This window comes from Garra rufa, chromosome 23 (genome assembly GCF_049309525.1).
Source record: "Garra rufa chromosome 23, GarRuf1.0, whole genome shotgun sequence".
NCBI lineage: Eukaryota > Metazoa > Chordata > Actinopteri > Cypriniformes > Cyprinidae > Garra > Garra rufa.
In genome coordinates this window covers 17,600,606-17,621,042 of record NC_133383.1, presented here as the reverse complement: position 1 = coordinate 17,621,042, position 20,437 = coordinate 17,600,606, and the positions used below count along the sequence as shown (strand labels likewise).

The window sequence follows — 20,437 nt, the reverse complement described above, 5'->3', positions numbered from 1 at the left end:
ATTGAAGTTTTCTGTGGTTGAAACACTGAGTGATTACATTAGACAGGATACGGGTTTCTGTAAGTTGTACTCTTTCTGTTAACATACCTTCGGATGTTCATTCATGTTTATTTCATGCTGAAACTGGTATTAAAGTGGAGGAGACGATGAGTTCACGTACATTAGTGAGTTTGCACTGATGCTTCTCTTGAACTGAGGCGCTACAGCGATCTGTCACTCCACATTAAACAGGGCCAAAACTAAGACTTTGTTTCATATTAAAAGTAACAAAGCACAAAGAATGCAATCTATTAGATGTGAGGTGTGTTACAATGTTCCGTTCATTAACAGAAAACAGGCTAGACTAATTGACTAATTAACAATACTAGGGCTGGGTAAATATATATATATATATATTTACCCAGCCCTAGTATTGTTTATCTCAACCATTAACCACAGTGTTTGTTTGGAGTTATATCAGTATCATCAGATGACCACTACTTAGGACAGCCTTTTGAAGAAATCTGGGATGGAAGGGTTCAAACAAATGTTAACGTACCAAGACTGTTTAAGTTATTTGGGGCCCAAATACGAAGGCTGTTACGTGCTGACAGTTTGAATTATAAACACACTGACCTTCTTCAACTCTCTCTCACCAGATCTGATCCAGTGCACCAACGAGATGAATGTGAACATCCCTCAGCTGGCCGACACGCTGTTCGAGCGCACCACCAACACCAGCTGGGTGGTAGTGTTCAAATCCCTCATTACCACACACCACCTTATGGTCTACGGCAATGAGGTCAGCTTCCACACACACACACACACACACACACTCACACACACACACACACTCTTGTACTCATTCATCACCTTTAACCTGAGCTCTATAGCCTGATAAAATGCATACAGACTGAACTCTGATTTTTTTATTTAATCGTTTAATTAGTTTTATTTATTGTAATGATTATTTTAGTTTTTGTTTTACATCTTATTTTACCTTTTTTTTAATGTCCTGGCTACATTCAAACTTTTATTTTATTTACTTTATTTTATTTTGCTGTAGTTTAAGGACATGCTGACCACTCTTTTTAAACTTTTATTTAAATGTACTTTAGTTACGTTTTATTTTACAAAATAAATCAGTCAGTAAAAACTTATTTATTTATTTTTTAATCGTTTAATTTGTTTTATTTATTGTAATTTTCTTTTCTTTTTTTCTTTTTTTTTTTATACATATCCTGGCCACATTTAAACATATTTTTTTATATATAGTATTTTTTTTTTTACTTTTATTTAAATGTATTTTAGTTACATTTTATATTTTACAAAAGAAAAGTCAATCAGTCAGTCAATCAACATTGTTTTGTAATTTTTTATTTTATTTTAATCATTTAATTAGTTTTATTTATTGTAATATTCATTTTTTTATTTTTTGAAAATATCCTGGCCACATTTTATTTGAAGGATTTTAAAACTGTTAATTAAATGTATTTTAGTTACATTTTATTTTACAAAAAATAAATTTAATTTATTTATTTTACTTTAGTATTTTAGTTACGTTTTATTTTACAAAATAGATAAATCAAGCGTACAATTCCTTTTTTTTATTTAATCGTTTAATTTGTTTTATTTATTGTAATTTTCCTTTTTTGTATTTTACATCTTATTTTATTTTTTGAAAATATCCTGGCCACAGTTAAATATTTTTTATTTTAAGGATATGCTGACCCCTCTTTTTAAACTTTTATTTAAATGTATTTTAGTTACGTTTTATTTCATTTATTTTTAATCAGTCAATCAAACTTTTTATTTATTTATTTTTTTATTTAATTATTTAATTTGTTTTATTTATTGTAATTTCTTTTTTTCTCTCTCTCTCTTTTTTTTTTTTACAGCTTATTATATTTTGGAAAATATCCTTATTTTATTTTGTTTTATTTTATTTATTTTATTTGTATTTTTTTAAATATCCTGGCCACATTAAAACATTTTTTTTTTTTTTTTTAAGGATATGTTGACCATTCTTTTTAAACTTTTATTTAAATGTATTTTAGTTACATTTTATTTTACAAAAAAATAATTTAATTAATTGATTGATTTATTTTACTTTTGTAGTTCGTTTTATTTTACAAAATAACATTTTAAACATTTTATTTTATTGTTTTATTTTAAGGATATGTTGACCACTCTTTTTATACATTAGTTTAATGTATTTAGTTATTTGGTATTTTATTTTACAAAGTAAATAAATGGTATTGTGAGTTTTGAATGACTGATTGATTTATTCAATAGTTTAATCATTTTTTTTAAATATCCTGGCCACAATTAAACTTTACTTTTATTTTTAACTTTTATTTAAAAGTATTTTAATTACGGTCAGTCAATCCTGGGGGCTATCAGTTTTAAAATGGCGATATTTATTTATTTATTTATTTATTTTAAGCTTTAACTTTCTCACCATTTACAATTTACTTAAATTCAACCAGATTTTCAGCTTTTATGTTCATGAAAAGAAAGCAAGTCAGATGAAATGATGTAAGCGTGTGTAAATAACCAAATGTTCATTTTTTTGGTGAACTAATCCTTTAACTGTTGGTATTTCCAGCAGTGTTTAATCATGGTTTTGGTTCAGCTAAAGCAGTTAAACCAGCACATATGCCACAGTCAATCATTGTTACTCTTCTGGCTTTTGACTCTTCAGTACTGTTTATTTGCATGGTGACTAACTTCAGAATAAATTGAAAGCCGAACTCTTTGTTCTTCATGTTGACAGAGATTTGTACAATATCTGGCCTCCAGGAACACATTATTCAACCTCAGTAATTTTTTGGACAAAAGCGGGTTACAAGGTAGGTGCTTTCAGCCCGACACTTCATTAGTCATTCTGTTTTTCCAAACATATCCCAGCTGTGTCATCCATTTTCATGAGCGTCCAAACCTAAGACAAACGCAGACATGATAAATATTTGAGGAGGTGACAGAACATGGACTATATTTTCACAGTTTTATCAACTTAATGTTAGTCATGGTCAGATTTGGTGGTGGTGGAGGGTTTGGGCAGTAGAAACATTAGGTCCCATGTCTGTCTGTCTGTCTGTCTGTCTGCGCTTCTCTCCCCGAACTCCCTTTTGGGACCTGTTCAGCAACATGGCCGACTTTCAGCTTAAATAAAGCACTAGTGGGTTTATTTACCCAAGGCTTTTCCCATGTTAACAAGCTGCCTGGCAGCCAGCACTCAAAGAAGGCAGCAAGGGAATCAGCACAGCAAAAATCTAGTTTGGAGAGTCTTTCAAAAAGAAATCTGGGCCCGTTTTTGAAAGTGACTGGCTCAGATTTTTTTTCTCATGAGGCACCTTGCAGCACTTTATCTTTATCCTACTTTTTTAGTACTTTTCGTTATTGCTGTGCAATACAAGCCATTTATAATATATGGATTCATACAAAGTGCTTGAAGTACTTGAATTTGACTTTTTTAAATTTAAGTCCTGGAAAACTTTGAAAATAGCAATATTCCTGAAGAGGTACTTGAAACATGCTTGAATTATTAAAAGAGGAAATGTTTTTTTTTTTACAATAAGCACTTTTTTTTCACACAAAATTCATGCAATTAAAAAAAAAACAAAAAAACTTTTTTGCTTATTTCTGTTAATGTCATAACTAGTGAGATGAAACCAGTAGTAGTACTGACAATGTTGTGTAAACATGGCTGAAGATGCGACAAGAGGAACCAAATCAATTTGAATCATTTACACTGGATCCGCTCCGATTGATTCAAACTCGTCACCAGCAAAAGCCAGATTTTTTTTAAATTTCGAATTTTGACATCACCTTTAATGATTTTAAAAAACACAGAGTGATTGGTAAAGCTGAGCCTTTTGAAACTCCAAATCGGTTAAACCAATGCGTTGCAAAATGATTCACTGTTTCGAAGCGCTCCAAACGGATTGCGTATCGCGAAACATTTGATTTGGATCAGGACTTCAAATCACATATTTGACTTAGATCTGAACTTTGCGTATTTTAATTAAAAACGTGAATCATTTTGCAAATTCATACAATTCATTCATTCAATTTAAAATCCCGATCTAAATCAAATTATTTGCGATACTTGTACTTCTGATCTAAGTCAAATGATTTGCGATACACAATTTGGGTCGCAAATCATTTGACTTAGATCATGACTTTCGAGAAGGTTTGCAAATATTTTGCTTGAGATCGTAACTTTGGTGCGGGTTCGTGAATCAGTTGATTCATTTTGGGAGATCGGAGTGCGTATGACGAATAATTTGTTTCAGAGAAGGATTTTGAAGCGGTTTTGGCATCTTTTTATCCGATAAATTTTTTTTTAAACAGTAGAAAACATCAAACGATTAAGGCGATACACTTATAAACACAAAACAGAGTATACACAAATAGAAATCCCTTAAGAAAATAAACTGTGTTTTTACTATAGTAAAAGTGTAATATACTTTGTAATACTTTAGTAGTAATACTTTATTTTTGCCATTTTGTTCTATTAGTATATTTTTATTTATCTATATCTATATATATTCTGTTATTAATTATTCACCCTCCTGTTGTCCCAAACCCATAAGACCTTTGTTCATCTTCAGAACACAAATTAAGATATTTTTATTGAAATCCAAGAGCTTTCTGACCCTCCGTAGACAGCAACGCAACTGACACGTTCAAGGCCCAGAAAGGTAGTAAGGACATTGTGAAAATAGTCCATCAGTGGTTCAACTAATTTTATGAAGCTATAATTTTCTTTTGCCTTTATTATGCTTGTGTTTGAGCATATGACTAGCGGCATAGACTAGTACGCTTCACGATGACCTGTCATACTTGGCAGAGTCAGATGAAGCTGATGGGTTCCTAGGCTGTATAATGCATTGCACTAACCCTGAGGAAACTACAATGGTTATTCCCTCTGAGCATTTAAAATGAGTCACAATTATTGTACTCAGAATTCAACTAGTACATCATAGACTCATATTTTAAAATACAGTCTGCTGTATGACTAATTTCAACAACCTGACCTTGAAAAACAGCATGTTCTCTTTTCCGTACAGGATATGACATGTCCACCTTTATCCGGAGGTACAGCCGCTACCTGAACGAAAAGGCAGTCTCGTACAGACAAGTGGCTTTCGACTTCACGAAAGTAAAAAGAGGGTAAGTCTGCTTTCTAACGTGATAATTGACTTAAAAATGAGAACTCTTCACTAAATCCGGTCTGTTTTATCAAAACAGAGCGGATGGCGTAATGAGAACTATGAACACAGAGAAGCTCCTAAAGACCATCCCCATCATCCAAAACCAGATGGATGCGCTCCTCGACTTCAACGTGAGTTTATGATGACAACAACTAGACTTATTTAAGTTCCATACGGTTTGACCTTTTGTTTAATAGTCTTTTCCACTTGTTTTTTCGTAATTGTATTAGTTTTCAGCCCGTGCTGCATAATCTTCTCTAACCAAATTGAGTTTGGCTTATTTTGTGTCGGCAGGTAAATGCCAACGAGCTCACAAACGGGGTCATTAACGCCGCGTTCATGCTTCTGTTTAAAGACGCCATCCGTCTGTTCGCGGCCTACAATGAAGGGATCATCAACTTGCTTGGTGAGCTGTTGTCCTGCTTGAGCTTTCGAAATGTAATGTGGGCTGTCCTACATATTGGCTTTAGCAGTTATCTCTACTGTTGGTTCCTGTTACTGAGGCCTTTGAACCTAAAGTATCAGCCTACTCATCAACAGTTGCATAGGACTCTGACCCTACCTTGTCACTCAGTTTTATGACAGCTGATTTACTGGCTGAGTGCTGTAACTCATAAAGCAAACCTCTCTTGTACATATCAATAGTTTCAGAATTTATTATTTTTTGGGCCAAGGAAGGACAGCGTCATGATTTACGGTAGTAAAACTGGCCATGCATCAAGCAAATTTCAACTTGAAGTGATGATTAGCTAGAGAGTGTGATTAAACTTGGCTATCCAGACCTTGTGATATCGTCTTATCAGTTGTTGAAAACTTGGAATTCAATAATGATAATTTAAAGGTCCACTGAAGTGCTTTGAAACACGCAGCATTATCCTGTGTGCTGACGTAATTTCAACTGAGATAGGAAGACAGGGCGGAACATATCAAGCAGTCCTGTCCCCTGTTTTAAATGGCCAGTAGATTTTTGTTTATATCACAGCTTGGGCCAAAGCTGTTGAGCTCGGTAAAGCCGCATTTGACAGTGTATGACAGCCACAATCTCATCCATACCGCTATAAAATATACCATTCTCTGTAAAATTCAAATGAGTCCGATACGTTTTATGGTCTGCGGCAACTCACACATACGATCGTGTCTCTGTGGCCGCATTCCGGCGGTTTGCGTGACACAGCGCCAAACTAGATTTCTTTCACCCCCAATGGAAAACTTATTTACAGTGTCTGAATTGTTCCCTATCCCCTATATATAGTGCACTACGTGCCATCTACAGTACAGAAAATACTAACTCTGTGAACAAGTGCGACTTGAGCCACAGTTTCAGCGTCTTTTTATAATATAGTGGGTGGGACACTTTGGATTCTAAAGAGCATTTGATTGGACAAAGTTTGATGAGATGTTGAAGTGCAGGGTGATCTCATCAAAATCGTTAGAGACTGTAAGTTTGAATGCTTATATCTTGTTAATGCGAATTTTGTAATTGCTTTGAAACACATTAGCTTATAGATAAACTTAAGGCTAACATATTCGTACTAAAAGCCAAAAAAATTCAATTTTGATTTCATAGGGACTTTAAAGTAGGACTGCATAAGTAAGTCGTCATAATATGATTGAAATGTATAAAGCAATTTTTTATGTGAAACTAGTGAATATTAAAAATAGTAATAACAAAACGGTTTATTTATAATAAATTGCTGTTTTTGTTATATATTTTATTTTTAGATTTTACTATATGTATAATATATACTTCAGTAGACTAGGTTCTAAACAGCAACTATGGAATAAAAGTGGACTGAAACAACTGTAGCTGAGCTTTTAAAGGGTTGGTTCACCTAAAAATGAAAATTACCCTATGATTTACTCACCTTCAAGCCATCCTAGGTATATATGACTTTCTTCTTTCAGACGAATACAGTCGGAGTTACATTAAAATAAATGTTGTATAAAGGCCTACTGAAGTGAATCAATGCATTTGTGTAAGAAAAATGTCCATATATAAAACTTTATAAACCGTAGTCTCTAGCTTTCACTTACTGTCGTACGCGCGCTCACTAGTAAAAGGCCTTTATTAACCCCCCGGAGCCACATGGAGTACTTTCTGTGGTGGATGTGTGCAGTTTTTTGGGCTTGAAAATCTCAAAACCCATTGACTGCCATTGTAAAGCTTAAAGGAGCCAGGACATTTGTTAACGTAACTCAGATTGCGTTCATCTGAAAGAAGAAAGTCATACAGTGAAGGAAAAAAATTATTTCATCCCCTGCTGATTTTGTATGTTTGCCCACAGATTTTCTATGGGATTACAGTCTGGAGACTTACGGTCCAGGACCTTAATGTGCTTCTTTAGGCACCTCATTTGTTGCCTTGGCCGTGTGTTTTGAGTCATTGTAATGCTGGAATACCCATCGACGACCCATTTTCAATGCCCTGGCTGAGAGAACGAGGTTCTCACCCAAGTTTTGACAGTACATGGCCCTGTCCATCGTCCCTTTGATACGGTGCAGTTGTCCTGTCCACTTAGCAGAAAAACACCCCCAAAGCAAAATGTTCTCACCTCCATGTTTTGATGGTGTTCTTGGGGTCATAGGCAGCCATCCTCCTCCTCCAAACATGGTGAGTTGAGTTGATGCCAAAGAGCTTGATTTTGGTCTTACTTGACTACAACACTTTCTCCCAGTTCTCATCTGAATTATTCAGATGTTCATTGGCAAACCTCAGACGGGCCTGTACATGTGCTTTCTTGGGCACCTTGCGGGCACTGCAGGACTTCAGTCCTTCATTGCGTAGTATGTTACCAATTGTTTTCTTGGTGACTACAGTCCTAGCTGTCTTGAGATCATTGACAAGATCCTCCTGTGTAGTTTTGGGCTGATTCCTCACTGTTCTCATTATCATTGAAACTCCATGAGGTGAGATCTTGCATGGAATCCCAGACCGAGGGAGATTGACAGTTATTTGTGTTTCTTCCATTTGCGAATAATCGCACCAACTGTTGTCACCTTCTCACTGCTTGGAGATGGTCTTGTAGCCCATTCCAGCTTTGTGTAGATCTACAATCTTGTCCCTAACATCCTTGGACAGTTTTTTGGTCTTGGCCATGGTAGAGAGTTTGGAATCTGATTGATTGATTGCTTCTGTGGACAGGTGTCCGTTATACAGGTAACAAGCTGAGATTAGGAGCACTCCCTTTAAGAGAGAGATCCTATTCTCAGCACGTTACCTGTATAAAAGACACCTGGGAGCCAGAAATCTTGCTGATTGATAGGGGATGATTTTTGGGTGAACTATCTCTTTAATTCAGTGCTGAAAGACATTGCTTCCCAGTTAGTGTTGAATAGCAGCTTTTTAATGTGATTTGTATTCCTTCTTATTCTTATCTGTGATATCTAAGCAGCAGCAATATGACATTATTATATCGCTATTTAAATCACTACCGCAGTATTTGTTAAAACAATTGGAACATGATATACTCTGACCGTTTGTGTTGGACTGCTCCGTTCAGGGGCTGAGCTGCATCCGTTGGCTTCGTTCAGTGGTTACATGTTGGATGAGAGTTTCTGTGAGAGGCTGACATACTAGTGAGAGTCGCTTCGGGTCATGTTGTGACGACAGATGCCAAGCATAACTCGGCTTGGTGAAGTCGCAGAGTGTGGTGGGAATGCAAAGCTATCTCAAAATCTGACTTTATACCTTTTCCCATGTGCAGAGAAGTACTTTGACATGAAGAAAGCCCAGTGTAAAGAAGGTCTGGACATCTACAAGAAATTCCTCACTCGAATGACGAGAATCTCAGAGTTTCTCAAAGTGGCAGAGGTAAGACAGCGTGGCTCCCAGCTTATGTAATGTGCTAATATGCATGAGGCACACATTAACCAGCTCTTTTCTGCTCATTACAGCAAGTGGGAATTGACCGAGGGGACATACCAGATCTATCACAGGTGAGGACACAAATATATGGCCTTGTTTTTGTTTTTTGTTTTTAAGTTAAAACTTACACTCACTGCTTTCCCTTCTGCCTGTCAGCTACTTATCTGCCCTTGTTTTGCAAGGCGGCTTGAGCTCCACAGCCAAACTTGGCACGGCTGCATTAGATCCAAACAAGTGCAAGTTGTAGAACTCTCTAACCTACAGTTACCTAGAAATTGCAATACTTAACATGAGTTATAGGAAAAGTCATCAGAGAGTTCTAGAGCTGCAGCTAATTTGCTTGTGCAGTACAACTGCAAACCGCAGGCTTGCGGTGCCTGATGCATGCGGACATCTCTGCATGATACTGGTGGGGGAAACTTATTCTAACTGTCCTTAATGCTTGATTCATACAGCACATAAAGGTGTGATGCTGTGGGCAGCTTACAGGATTGAGTCTTGAGTCTAAATTGGGTCTAGCTTTAGGTCTGGGGCCTCATTTATAAAACTTTCTTACGCACTGATTTGATCTTAGAGTGTTCGTACGATCAAATCCACGTCAAAGTACAGATTTATAAAAACCGTCTTTGACGTGGAAAAGTACTTATCTCCACGTCAGATTCCAGCTTGGCGTACGACCGTTTCCTTGTGGTAATGTCTGGTATTGCAGATAGTTCAGCCTCACTATAATTTGATTTCTTGCGCTCCTTTTTACTTGCCATTGTCACAGAGTTTTTGCTTTAGGAATGAGCTCATTTTATATGTTAATTAATTAAGCAGGGGCGTTTCTTACGGCGGAACATTCAGCTGCACACAATTCCACGATCATTTGTGATTTATAACCGAATGACTGGCGTATGCATGGATTTCGTGGTACGTTCGTTTTCTCTGAATCGCTCTTACGTTCAAATCAGAAAAGTTCTTAGATAAAATCAAGGATGGTTTCTACGCAAGTCTTTATAAATGAGGCCCCTGATTTCATGCCTTTTTTTTTTTTTTTTTTAAGTATAGGTTTCCCGTCAAAATTCAGTTGGAGTTGTGCTCCATTAATAAGGACTTTTTATTGGATTCTTAAACATTTAATTTTGATCCCCACTTTTTATATGCATATAGGCGTCTTTTACACTACCAGTCAATTTTTTGAATGGTAAGATTTTGAATTGTTTTTTTTTTTTTAAAGAAGTCTCTTCCACTCACCAAGCCCGCATTTATTTAATCCAAAGTACTGTGAAAACTGTGAAATTTTGAATTATTTTTACTATTTATTAATTATTTATTTTATTTGAATATATTTTAAAATGTAATTGATTTCTGTGATTTCAAAATTAAATTTTCAGCATCATTACTCCAGTCTTCAGTGTCACACGATCCTTCAGAAAGCATTTTGATATGTTGATTTGCTGTTCAAGAAACATTTTTTATTATTGTAATTATCAATTATCAATATTTATTCAGGATTCTTTGATCAGTATAAGTCAGTAGATTTATTTATTTTTTAAAATAAATTTTATTTATTAAATTTTATTTAGCAAGGATGCTTTAAATTGATCAAAGGTGCTGATAAAGACATTTATAATATTACAAAATATTTCTATTTCAGATAAATGCTGTTCCTCTGAACTTTCTATTCATCAACAAAACCTGAAAAAATTCTATGTTTTCAACATAATAATAATAAATGTTTTTTGAGCAGCAAATCAGAATATTGGAATAACTTGAAGGATCATGTGGCTGAAGTGATGATGCTAATAATTCAGCTTTAAAATCACAGGAATAAATTACATTTTAAAACAGCAGAAGAAGAAAACTGTTATTTTAAATAGTAACAATAGTTTAAACTTTTACTGTTTTTGCTGTACTTTGGATCAAATAAATGCAGGCTTCGTGAGCAGAAGAGACATCTTTAAAAAACATTAATAATCTTAGTTCAAAAACTTTTGACTGGTAGTGTGTATATTAAAGAACTCTTTTTCACATAAGGAAGTAGTTTTAAATATTTTCAGTTTACAAAATTTTTGGGTTAGTTTTTATTCTGCTTAACATTTCTGCAGTTTCTTAAATGCTCTGAAAACACCTCTGTTAAACTGCCACCTTTATATTCTGTATCTTTCCTTATCTTTCCGTTTTCAGTTTACAGTTTGTGTAAGTACCTGCATCTCACTCTCTTCTCTCTGTGTTCAGAGCGTTTGGTTTGTACCTTTGCATGCTATCTGACTTTGCATGCTATCTGTGTTTTTGTACAGCAGTGAATCTTCACTTAAAAGGGACATTTTTGTCTGTAGTATGTTTTTAATATACATTTTTGGTATATATAGTATTGTATAGTAAATTGGACTTTCAGTTAATTCAGAATTGATATGAACGTTTTATATTTTTTGATGATTACTCATAATAGGGACAGTGATTCTGTATTGTTGTCATTACCATCATGTAAAACATTTTAGAAAACATCTTTCAAAAAATAAATCTATTTAGTTATAATGTAAAAAAGATTAATTTTAAAGTCATTGTGTCAGTAACAAGCTAGTTAGTAATTGTAACAATTATTTATTTTTATTTACTTTTTAATACATTTGTCCTTTTTAACAGTTTTTTTTTTTTCACTTTTATTATTTTTTTATTATTTTTTTTATTTCTGTTTGTGATTGTTTTATATAAAGTCCAAGTCTTATTAAAGGCTTTTTCTCAAATTTGAAAAATATCAGATAGTAATGTCATTACATAATGTACAACATCAAAAGTATTATTTCAAAATCCACTGAAGAGTAGTAAAATAAAGTCATTGAGTGTCATCCATGTTAAAAAATGATCACATTTCAAGTAGTCAAAAGTGCCCCTGATTAAATTAAATCACTCATGTGTGTTGCTTGTGTATATTTGTGTTCTGCGTGTGTGTACTGGCTTGTAAAGCTAATGTTTCCATACCTCCAGGCCCCCAGTAGCCTTCTGGACGCCCTTGAGCAGCATTTGGCTTCATTAGAGGGGAAAAAGGTCAAAGACTCCACGGCCGCCAGCAGGTACAGTAATTGTCAACCAGTTAATTTTTTGAGCTTTCTAGTATGTGAGGGAGTTGCTTTCCTAATGCTCTGCATTCAGCGAGTGTGTGCGACTTTTTGGATGTGCCGAGCATGTGTGGGAGAGAGGTGATTCAGGGAGTTTTGTGTCAGGTTAAAAGTTCTGGGCAGCTTTTCCAAGTGAGGGGGATTTTGAGCTGAAAACAATATTCTTTCTGCCATATAGTAATCAACATTTACCTAAATTCACAAGATACCGTAATCATAACTTAGTCATTCTTTAAATGGAACAACAAAATGGCTACATTACTGCAGAAATAGTTTTGGATTGATGTGTGTGTTTTACAAATATTTCTGAAACAATCAGTATACTGTGTTTAAACAAAGTGGAAGGAATGCACAGGAATTTGATGACTTGCAGTTTGGATGTAGGCTAAAAAAAATGCAAGCTTTGCTAACACTAACTCTTTTTGCGGAAGTCCCGGGTCAAACCGGGTTCCTGTAGCGGAAGCAGTAAAAATGTGCTCTGTGCTCATGATAGTAGCGTTGATGTCAATTAATGCAACCCTAGCGATTTCAACAGTGACATGTTTACTGTATCAGGTCCTCTGCATGTCTTTCCACACAGAGCTAGTACGCTTTCCAATGCGGTGTCCTCCCTGGCCAACACGGGTATCTCTTTCACCAAAGCTGATGAGAGGGAAAAGCAGGCAGCTCTGGAGGAGGAACAAGCTCGATTAAAAGCACTTAAGGTAATGTTGTTGTTGTTTTTTTTTTAGTTAATAAGCTCATTATATTAGGGCATACCCAGTGAGCATGGTAATTGACCCTTCGCAAACAGTTTGATTGACAGACGATCTGACCAATCATAATGCTGAATCTGAATCATTTTGTCCAACAAACAAATCAGACAGGAGAGTAGATTGACTTTGGTGGGCTTAAAACTTGAAAAATGGTGAATTGATGCCTTTCTGCGGTTGAAATAATATAATACGTTTTGATGTTCATTCATGTTTATTTCGTGCTTTAAGTAAATAAGAAAAGATGATCGGTTCAGGTGCCAATACAGTGATCTGTCACAAAACATAGTTTGAATTTCTTAAAAAAAGAAACATTTTAAAGCTGAGACTTTTTCATGCCAGAAGTAACCTGCTCTGTCTTGTCTGTCAGTGTTGTCAGTTTCAACATTGTTTGTCGGACATAGCAACAGTAATTAAGGAGGGCAGGTTTTTGCGACGGGTCAGTTAAGAAGGTTACATAATTTGGTTTTTCTATCAAGGAGCAGCGTCTGAAGGAACTGTCCAAGAAGCCCTCCACATCCTCCACGACCGCTGCATCTCCTGTTTCCACAGAGACGGGCACCATCAGTACCGCCCCAGCCATTGACCTGTTTTCCACACCCAGTAGCTTCACTAACAGGTAATAGTTTTATAGATGTAGTGTTTTTAAAGGTTTGGGGTCAGTGTTTTTGAAAGAAATGTATATTTTTTATATATTTCTGTTTGTCAAAGAATTTTGGAACCAAAACCTATTATGTCTTCCTTTAAAAAAAAAAAAAAAAAGAATTAAAGGGTTAGTTCAGTCCAGAATTAAAACCTCCTGATAATTTACTCTACCCTTATGTCATCTGAGATGTTCATTTCTTTTTTTCTTTAGTCGAAAAGAAATTAAGGTTTTTGAGGAAAACATTCCAGGATTTTTCTCTATATACTGGACTTTAATGGGGATCAACGGGTTGAACGTCCAAATTGCAGTTTCAATGCAGCTTCAAAGGGCTCTACACAATTCCAGCTGAGGAATATTGGGTCTTATCTAGCAAAACGATTGGTCATTTTCTAAAAAAAACATTAAAATGTATTAACTTTTTAACCACAAATGCTCATCTTGCACTAACTCGACTTCACGCATTACGTAGTCACGTTGAAAAGGTCATGTGTGATATAGGCGAAAGTACCAACCCAGTGTTTACAAAGCGAACAACCAAAAAAAGTCAAACGCCCTTTACAAAAGAAAGGTAAAACAACGATGTCGGACGATTTTGAAGTTGGAGGAGAAAATTAGATTTTTTTTTTGCCCTACCCTTTTGAACCAAAGTACACAAATAAAGAACTTTGTGGTTAAAAGGTATATAAATTTGACCCATCGTTTCACTTGATAAGACCCTTATTTCTTGTCTGGGTTCGTGTAGTATCCTTTTGAAGCTGCATTGAAACTGCAGTTTGGACCTTTAACCCCCTGAACCCCACTATAAGTTCACTGTATGTAGAAAATCCTGGAATGTTTTCCTCAAAAACCTTAATTTCTTTTTAACTGAAGAAAGACAGACATTTTAGAGCTCATCGCTCTAAAAAGCGAAGTGTGCTCTGATTTGCCAGCTATCCGATGCTAGTGATTGGCCGAATACCTCAAGCGTGTGACGGAAATGTTATTCCTATTACCATGTTGTGATGCTGTGTTCGGCGCAATGAGACAAAAACAATAAAACCCATTATAAATGAGGCATTTGTCGCATCCAGTGAGGGCATAATTACTGATTATAACGTCTCGTACTGTATTTTTAAACATAACACCATGTCTGCATTTTTGATCGTAGAAACGACAAACAAGCAAAACTCGCATGTGACTAGCCAGTAGCAAATTCTTTAGATATGAAAATGTACTTACAGGCTGTGAGCCAGACGCGTCAGACTGTTCTTGCAAAGTTGGAATTGCCCCACTTTATAGTGTTCACAGCCAGCATTGTAGGCTACTCGCACAGGTTCAGAAAACTGTCCTCCGTAAAATGCGCTGCACACGCTCAAATATTTGCGTTGTGCTATTCTGGAACAGTGTTGTAAATACAACTTAACCACTGATTTCTAGTTGTGTACTCATTTGGAAGGCCAAAGTACTTTCGCAATCGAAACACACGGCGTCTCCACACCGTGGGTGCGTCTGCAACAATACTACAAAATAAAAGTTATGCCTTTTTCCTTTGCGTATACATTTGGGCTGTTTTATGCAAATCTTCCCACACCGTGACGTAGACATGTGGGGGGCGTGTTTGAATAAGCCATTTTAGGAAGGTTTGGCTGAGTCTTTTATGAAAAATATCTCTTTGGGTTTGAGACTTTAATCTTTGCAACTTTACAGATCTCATACACTATATTGCCAAAAGTATTGGGACTACTGTAGTCAATTCCATGAGTACAAATCTTAAAGTTTAAGCATATAATGATATTCTATGGATTGTGTGCTTCTAAATTTATAGCAAAAGATTGGACAGGACCCTTTTCTTTTCTAACATGGCAATGCCTATGTGTATAAGTCAAGGTTTAAATAGAAATGATTGATTCAGTCAGTGTGGAAGAACTTGACTGGTCTGCAGAAATTTAAGTCCTAATCTCAGCTGAACACCTCTGGTGTGACTTTAAATGCAGACTTTGAGCCCAAAACTCATCAAACACCGATGACTTCCAAAACTGTGGCAACAAATATGGAAACATAATTAATGTATTTAAAAATTGTATTTCCATCTCTGTTGCAACAGTTTTGGAAGTGTCTAAAATGACTGTAGCCATATGTACAAGTCATTGGTGTTTGGTTTTTAGCTCAAGGTCTGCATTTAAAGTCACACCAGAGGTGTTCAACTGGGAATAGGGCTTTCTGCAGACCAGTCAAGTTCTTCCACACTGGCTAAATCAATCATTTCAATTTGAACCATGCATTATACACAGATGCATTGTCATGTTAGAATAGAAAGGGGTCATGTCCAAACAGTTGCTATAAAATTAAAAGCACACAATTCCCTAGAATATCATTATTTGCTTAAACATTAAGATTTGCACTTATGGAAATTACTAAAGTAGTCAAACCTGTTCATTAGAAGGGGGTGTCCCAACACTTTTGGCAATATAGTGTATATGCACAAAAAGCTTGTAACAGTCCAAAGACAAAGGGAAACATGAAATCAAATCATATGACCCCTTTAATTATTATTAAAATGTGTAATATACATTTTTTTTATGTGGTTTAATATTCTTGTTCAGTGCAAATCAAAATGTGCCGCGTTATAGAATATTGTGAATGCCATTTTATGTTGATTTTAAATGACAGCAAAGTTCAAATACTTTTCATCCACTTAGATTGTGTGGGTGGAACTAATTGCTCTATATTTGATGATTGATCCCACAGTCTTTCTGTTCTGATGATACACTGCTGGTAGTGATTATTTTCCCGGTTGGTGCACAAGTGCACATGTGCAATCGTTTGGCATCAATCTTCAGCTTTTAGTGTTTTATTAGGACTCCATGCAGGACTGCAAGTTAAATTCAGCGATTACGTTACAGGCGTGTGTGCTTTTAATGATGATGTCATCCAAAGAGTAATGGGGACATGCGTTATTAATGGTGCCTGCTAAGGCAAGCATCATTATTGCTAATATACTTGCGGTTAGGAGTTTGTTCAAATCAGATTATTCTCCGCTGTCCTGAAACTGTACGGCTTTGTGTATTTAAAAAAAAAAAAAAAAATCTGTTTAAAATCAGGCTCCAATTCTCCTGTTTACGCTATAAGTGTGTGAATTCCTGCCCGGATGGGATTTGGCTGTGAAGAAGGTATTGATTGCATGCGAGTTTCCCCTCAACTCCCTAAGTCTCCACTTTAAGCACTTCAAATCAACATGCCGAGTTTGTCTTTGCCATATAACTGTGAAATGCTTGGCGCTTAGACTGCTGTTTTATGGAAGACATTAATGCAATTCGTGTGTTTGTCTGTGTTTGTCTTGGTGCGTGTCTGGCTCCAGTACTCCGAAGGTGCCGAACGATCTGTTGGACCTGCAGCCGGCCTTCCAGACCTCTCTGCCTCTCTCCACCGGCCTGCCTTTAGCCAACACATGGGGAGGTGAGCGGTCAACACCACAGGAACTCACAGATCTGCATTAATACGCATCTGAGAGAAATCAAGCTTATATCAACACTATCTTTTCCTCTGTAATCAAAACTTGAAGCAATGAATGTTCCCTGTTGGATTTTATCTATGATACTATCCATGTTCTTGTTACATTTTGTTTGTCTAAATAACATCTAATCTGTGAAGTCTGATAAATAAGAGTCTAAATTTTAACCAAAAGTGCTGATAGGGTGTGTAACGTGATATTTAACATGGCGGAACTGATATCATATTGGTTTCCGATATTAGTCAGGCAGAACCATAAAAAGCCTGCAGCTTTCAGTGTTTATTGGATTATACTGCGTAAAACACACTCGGCAACCTTCACAGATGTATTATCTTGAAGCTCTTTTCGTTTTAAGTAGGCTGTATAACACCTCTGCTGTCATGTCCAACAACTTTTAAAGGAGTAGGTTATCTAAACATGATAATTCTGTAATGTATTCATCCGTATGTTGTTCCAAACCCATGTTTCATTCTTCCATGGAACACAAAATGTGAAATTTTGCCACACTTCTTCATGTAATGTAAGTGAATGGAAAATGGGGCTGTCATACTCCAAACTGATCCAAAAAAGCCTCATAAAAGTCATCATTTTGACTTGTGGAATATATTCAAAGTCTTGGAACGACGTGTGTAAATGATGACATAATTTTTTTTTTTTTTTTTTTTTTTTGGGTGAGCTAAACATTTAAAATTAATTTAAGATGTTCCTAGTGAAAATTCTAGCTAGGAGAGGTATACTATACTATACTATATACTATACTATAGGAGAGGTATGCTCACCAAGCCTGCATTTATTTGATCCAAAGTACAGCAAAAATAGTAAAAATATGAAATATTTTTACTATTTAAAATGTTTTAATGAATATATTTTAAAATGTAATTCATTCCTGTGATTTTCGAAGCTGAATTTATAGCATCATTACTCCAGTCTTTCAGAAATCATTCTGATTTGCTGCACAAAAAACATTTATTATTATTATTATTATTATTATTATTAGAATTATGAGTAGAATTTTTTTTATTTATTTCCCAAAAAAAGTTATTAAATTGCTGTTTTAAATATTGATAATAATAATAATAATAATAAAAATGTTTCTTAAACACCAAATCAGCACATTAGAATGATTTCTGAAGGATCATGTGACACTGAAGACTAGAGTAATGATGCTGAAATTTTGACTTGGATCACAGGAATAAATGACGTTTTAAAATATATTTAATTAAAAAACAGTTATTTTAAAAGTGAAAATATTTCACAATTTTACTTATTGCTGTACTTTGGATCAAATAAATGCAGGCTTGATGAGCAGAAGGGAATAATAAAAAAAACATTAATTAAAAAAAGCATTCTAATTTGAAAATTGCAGGCATATATCTTTGACTTTAAACTAGGTTAAAGGTTACAGAACCTTTGGCACAGCTAGTAATTTTTTTCAAAGTTGTACAATGAAAGCAGATGATTTAATAATTTGTGTATAAATCTTATTTAGTACAACTGTAAAGCTTACTAATTACACTAATAATAATATTAAATAATGTATATTAATATGTATAAAAGAAATATTGCATTAAATATTTACTTATTTTTGATTCATTTTGGAACAACTTTATAACTTCATATAATTTTAGTTCTACTTACATTTAGGCATAGCCAGTCAAATACATTTTTATTAATTCTAATATTTGTCCTAATTTAACGAATCATTCCTATTCATTTAGCTTAGATGCATAATTTGTTACACATTCATTACAACCCAAGTCGGATGTCTCATTCAGTCTAGTGCAATGGAAGATTGTTTACATCTAAAAGTCTAGACCAAACAGACTCCACCTCATTTGTCTGTTAGTCTGTGTTTGCATGCTTTCTCTCTTTCTCTCTCTTTCTAACCTTTTCCTGTTATTTTCTGTTTCTGTCTTGTCTTTGGCCATGTAGATCCTTTCACGTCTACAGAGGCTGTTGACGACTCCATTTCAAACTTAAATCCTTTCCTTACAAAAGCAGTTGTTGATCCTGTCCATCTGCCTGTTGTGTCTTCAGATGCTGTTAGTTTTTCCTCTAGGACACCCAGTCATGAAATGTTTGGTGGTAAACGGCTGTTCTTTTTTCTCATGTAGTGCACTGTTTGCTTTCTTTGCCTGCTGCGTGCCTGTCTGTTTTCCCTCCACTCTCATTTTTGTCCTGAATGCTCCACCGCATCAAGTGTACAAAGACCCGCTGGGCAGAATCGGCGTGACCCGAGTAACCCTTAAAGTATCCGATATGTGTGTGTCAAGTTCATACCGGCTGTGTGCTCAAAACCTAGTAAGCTGCCTACCTAGACAGTATTTTGACAGTGTCTAACATAAAAGCTCAAATGCACTGGTAATGCATAAAATGCTTTCTGCGTAGGCAACTCAAAATAGAATATTATTAGAATAAATATTAGTATTAATACTTACTAGTATTATTGGTAACACTTTACAATAAGGTGTCATTTGTTACCATTAATGTTTTAACTAACATGAACGAACAAGGAACAATACATTTATTACTATTCATTCATCTTTGTTAATGTTAGTTAATAAAAATACAGTTGCTCTTTGTTCTTGTTAGTTCACAGTGCATTAACTAATGTTAACAAACACAACTTGTGATTTTAATAATGCATTAGTAAATGCTGAAAATAACATTAAGATTAAGAAATGCTTTTGAAGTATTGTTCATTCTTTGTTAATGGTAACTAATGTGGTTTAACTAATTAACCGTATTGTAAAGTGTTACGTATTATTATTATTATTATTATTATTATTATTATTATATCATATAAAAATGATAAAAATACACTTTAAGAGAGGTAAAAATAATTGAAATAACTCAAACTTTCCACAATTCTAATCATGAATCTATTAAAAATATTTTGGCAGTTTTGTCAAAAAATGTTTTTTTTGTGTCACATTGTAAGTTGTCAGACTTTGCAATACAAACTGCAGAAATTGTGGTAGGATGCTATTCTAAACACAGCCTAGGTTTTGAAACGCTGAGTGTGTGTGTGCTTTTTATGATTGTGTAAAAGCAATAAAGGAAGTCTAGCTTCTCTGAGTTTGTTCTACACTGGGGAATTTATTTATTATGTTCTCAGAGCAAACAATAACATTTTTGAGAGAGTGACGGACAGATGGTTTGCTACTGTAAAGCGCGTTTGTGTTTGTACAGCTGTTATGTTGAGTTGGCTCTTATGATCGAGTAATGCTGGTCTAATATGAATATATGAATGTGATCAAGAGTGTGAATGGCTGTTAGCAAGTACAAATTAACTGCTTAAAATATAGTCAAAAGTTTATATACACTTTGACGAATTTGCAAAATGTTAAATTTTACCAAAATAAGAGGGATCATGCAAAATACA

At 34.9% G+C, this 20,437-nt stretch overlaps 1 protein-coding gene across 18 annotated transcripts in view; it reads left to right on the top strand.

Annotated features, from left to right (window-relative positions):
• Positions 1–20,437, top strand: part of picalma (phosphatidylinositol binding clathrin assembly protein a) — a 64,340-nt gene that overhangs the window by 19,737 nt on the left and 24,166 nt on the right. For 9 of the 18 annotated variants that reach the window (XM_073830018.1, XM_073830022.1, XM_073830021.1 and 6 more), the window contains exons 3-13: positions 639–781; positions 2,756–2,831; positions 5,055–5,157; positions 5,236–5,329; positions 5,493–5,604; positions 8,903–9,009; positions 9,093–9,134; positions 12,034–12,119; positions 12,745–12,868; positions 13,396–13,535; positions 16,900–16,997. In XM_073830018.1, coding sequence (XP_073686119.1) covers positions 639–781; positions 2,756–2,831; positions 5,055–5,157; positions 5,236–5,329; positions 5,493–5,604; positions 8,903–9,009; positions 9,093–9,134; positions 12,034–12,119; positions 12,745–12,868; positions 13,396–13,535; positions 16,900–16,997 — 1,125 coding nt within the window. Of the gene's footprint in view, positions 1–638; positions 782–2,755; positions 2,832–5,054; positions 5,158–5,235; positions 5,330–5,492; positions 5,605–8,902; positions 9,010–9,092; positions 9,135–12,033; positions 12,120–12,744; positions 12,869–13,395; positions 13,536–16,899; positions 16,998–18,984; positions 19,138–20,437 lie in introns of all 18 variants that reach the window. The other 9 variants (XM_073830012.1, XM_073830010.1, XM_073830017.1 and 6 more) reach the window with 3 other exon arrangements.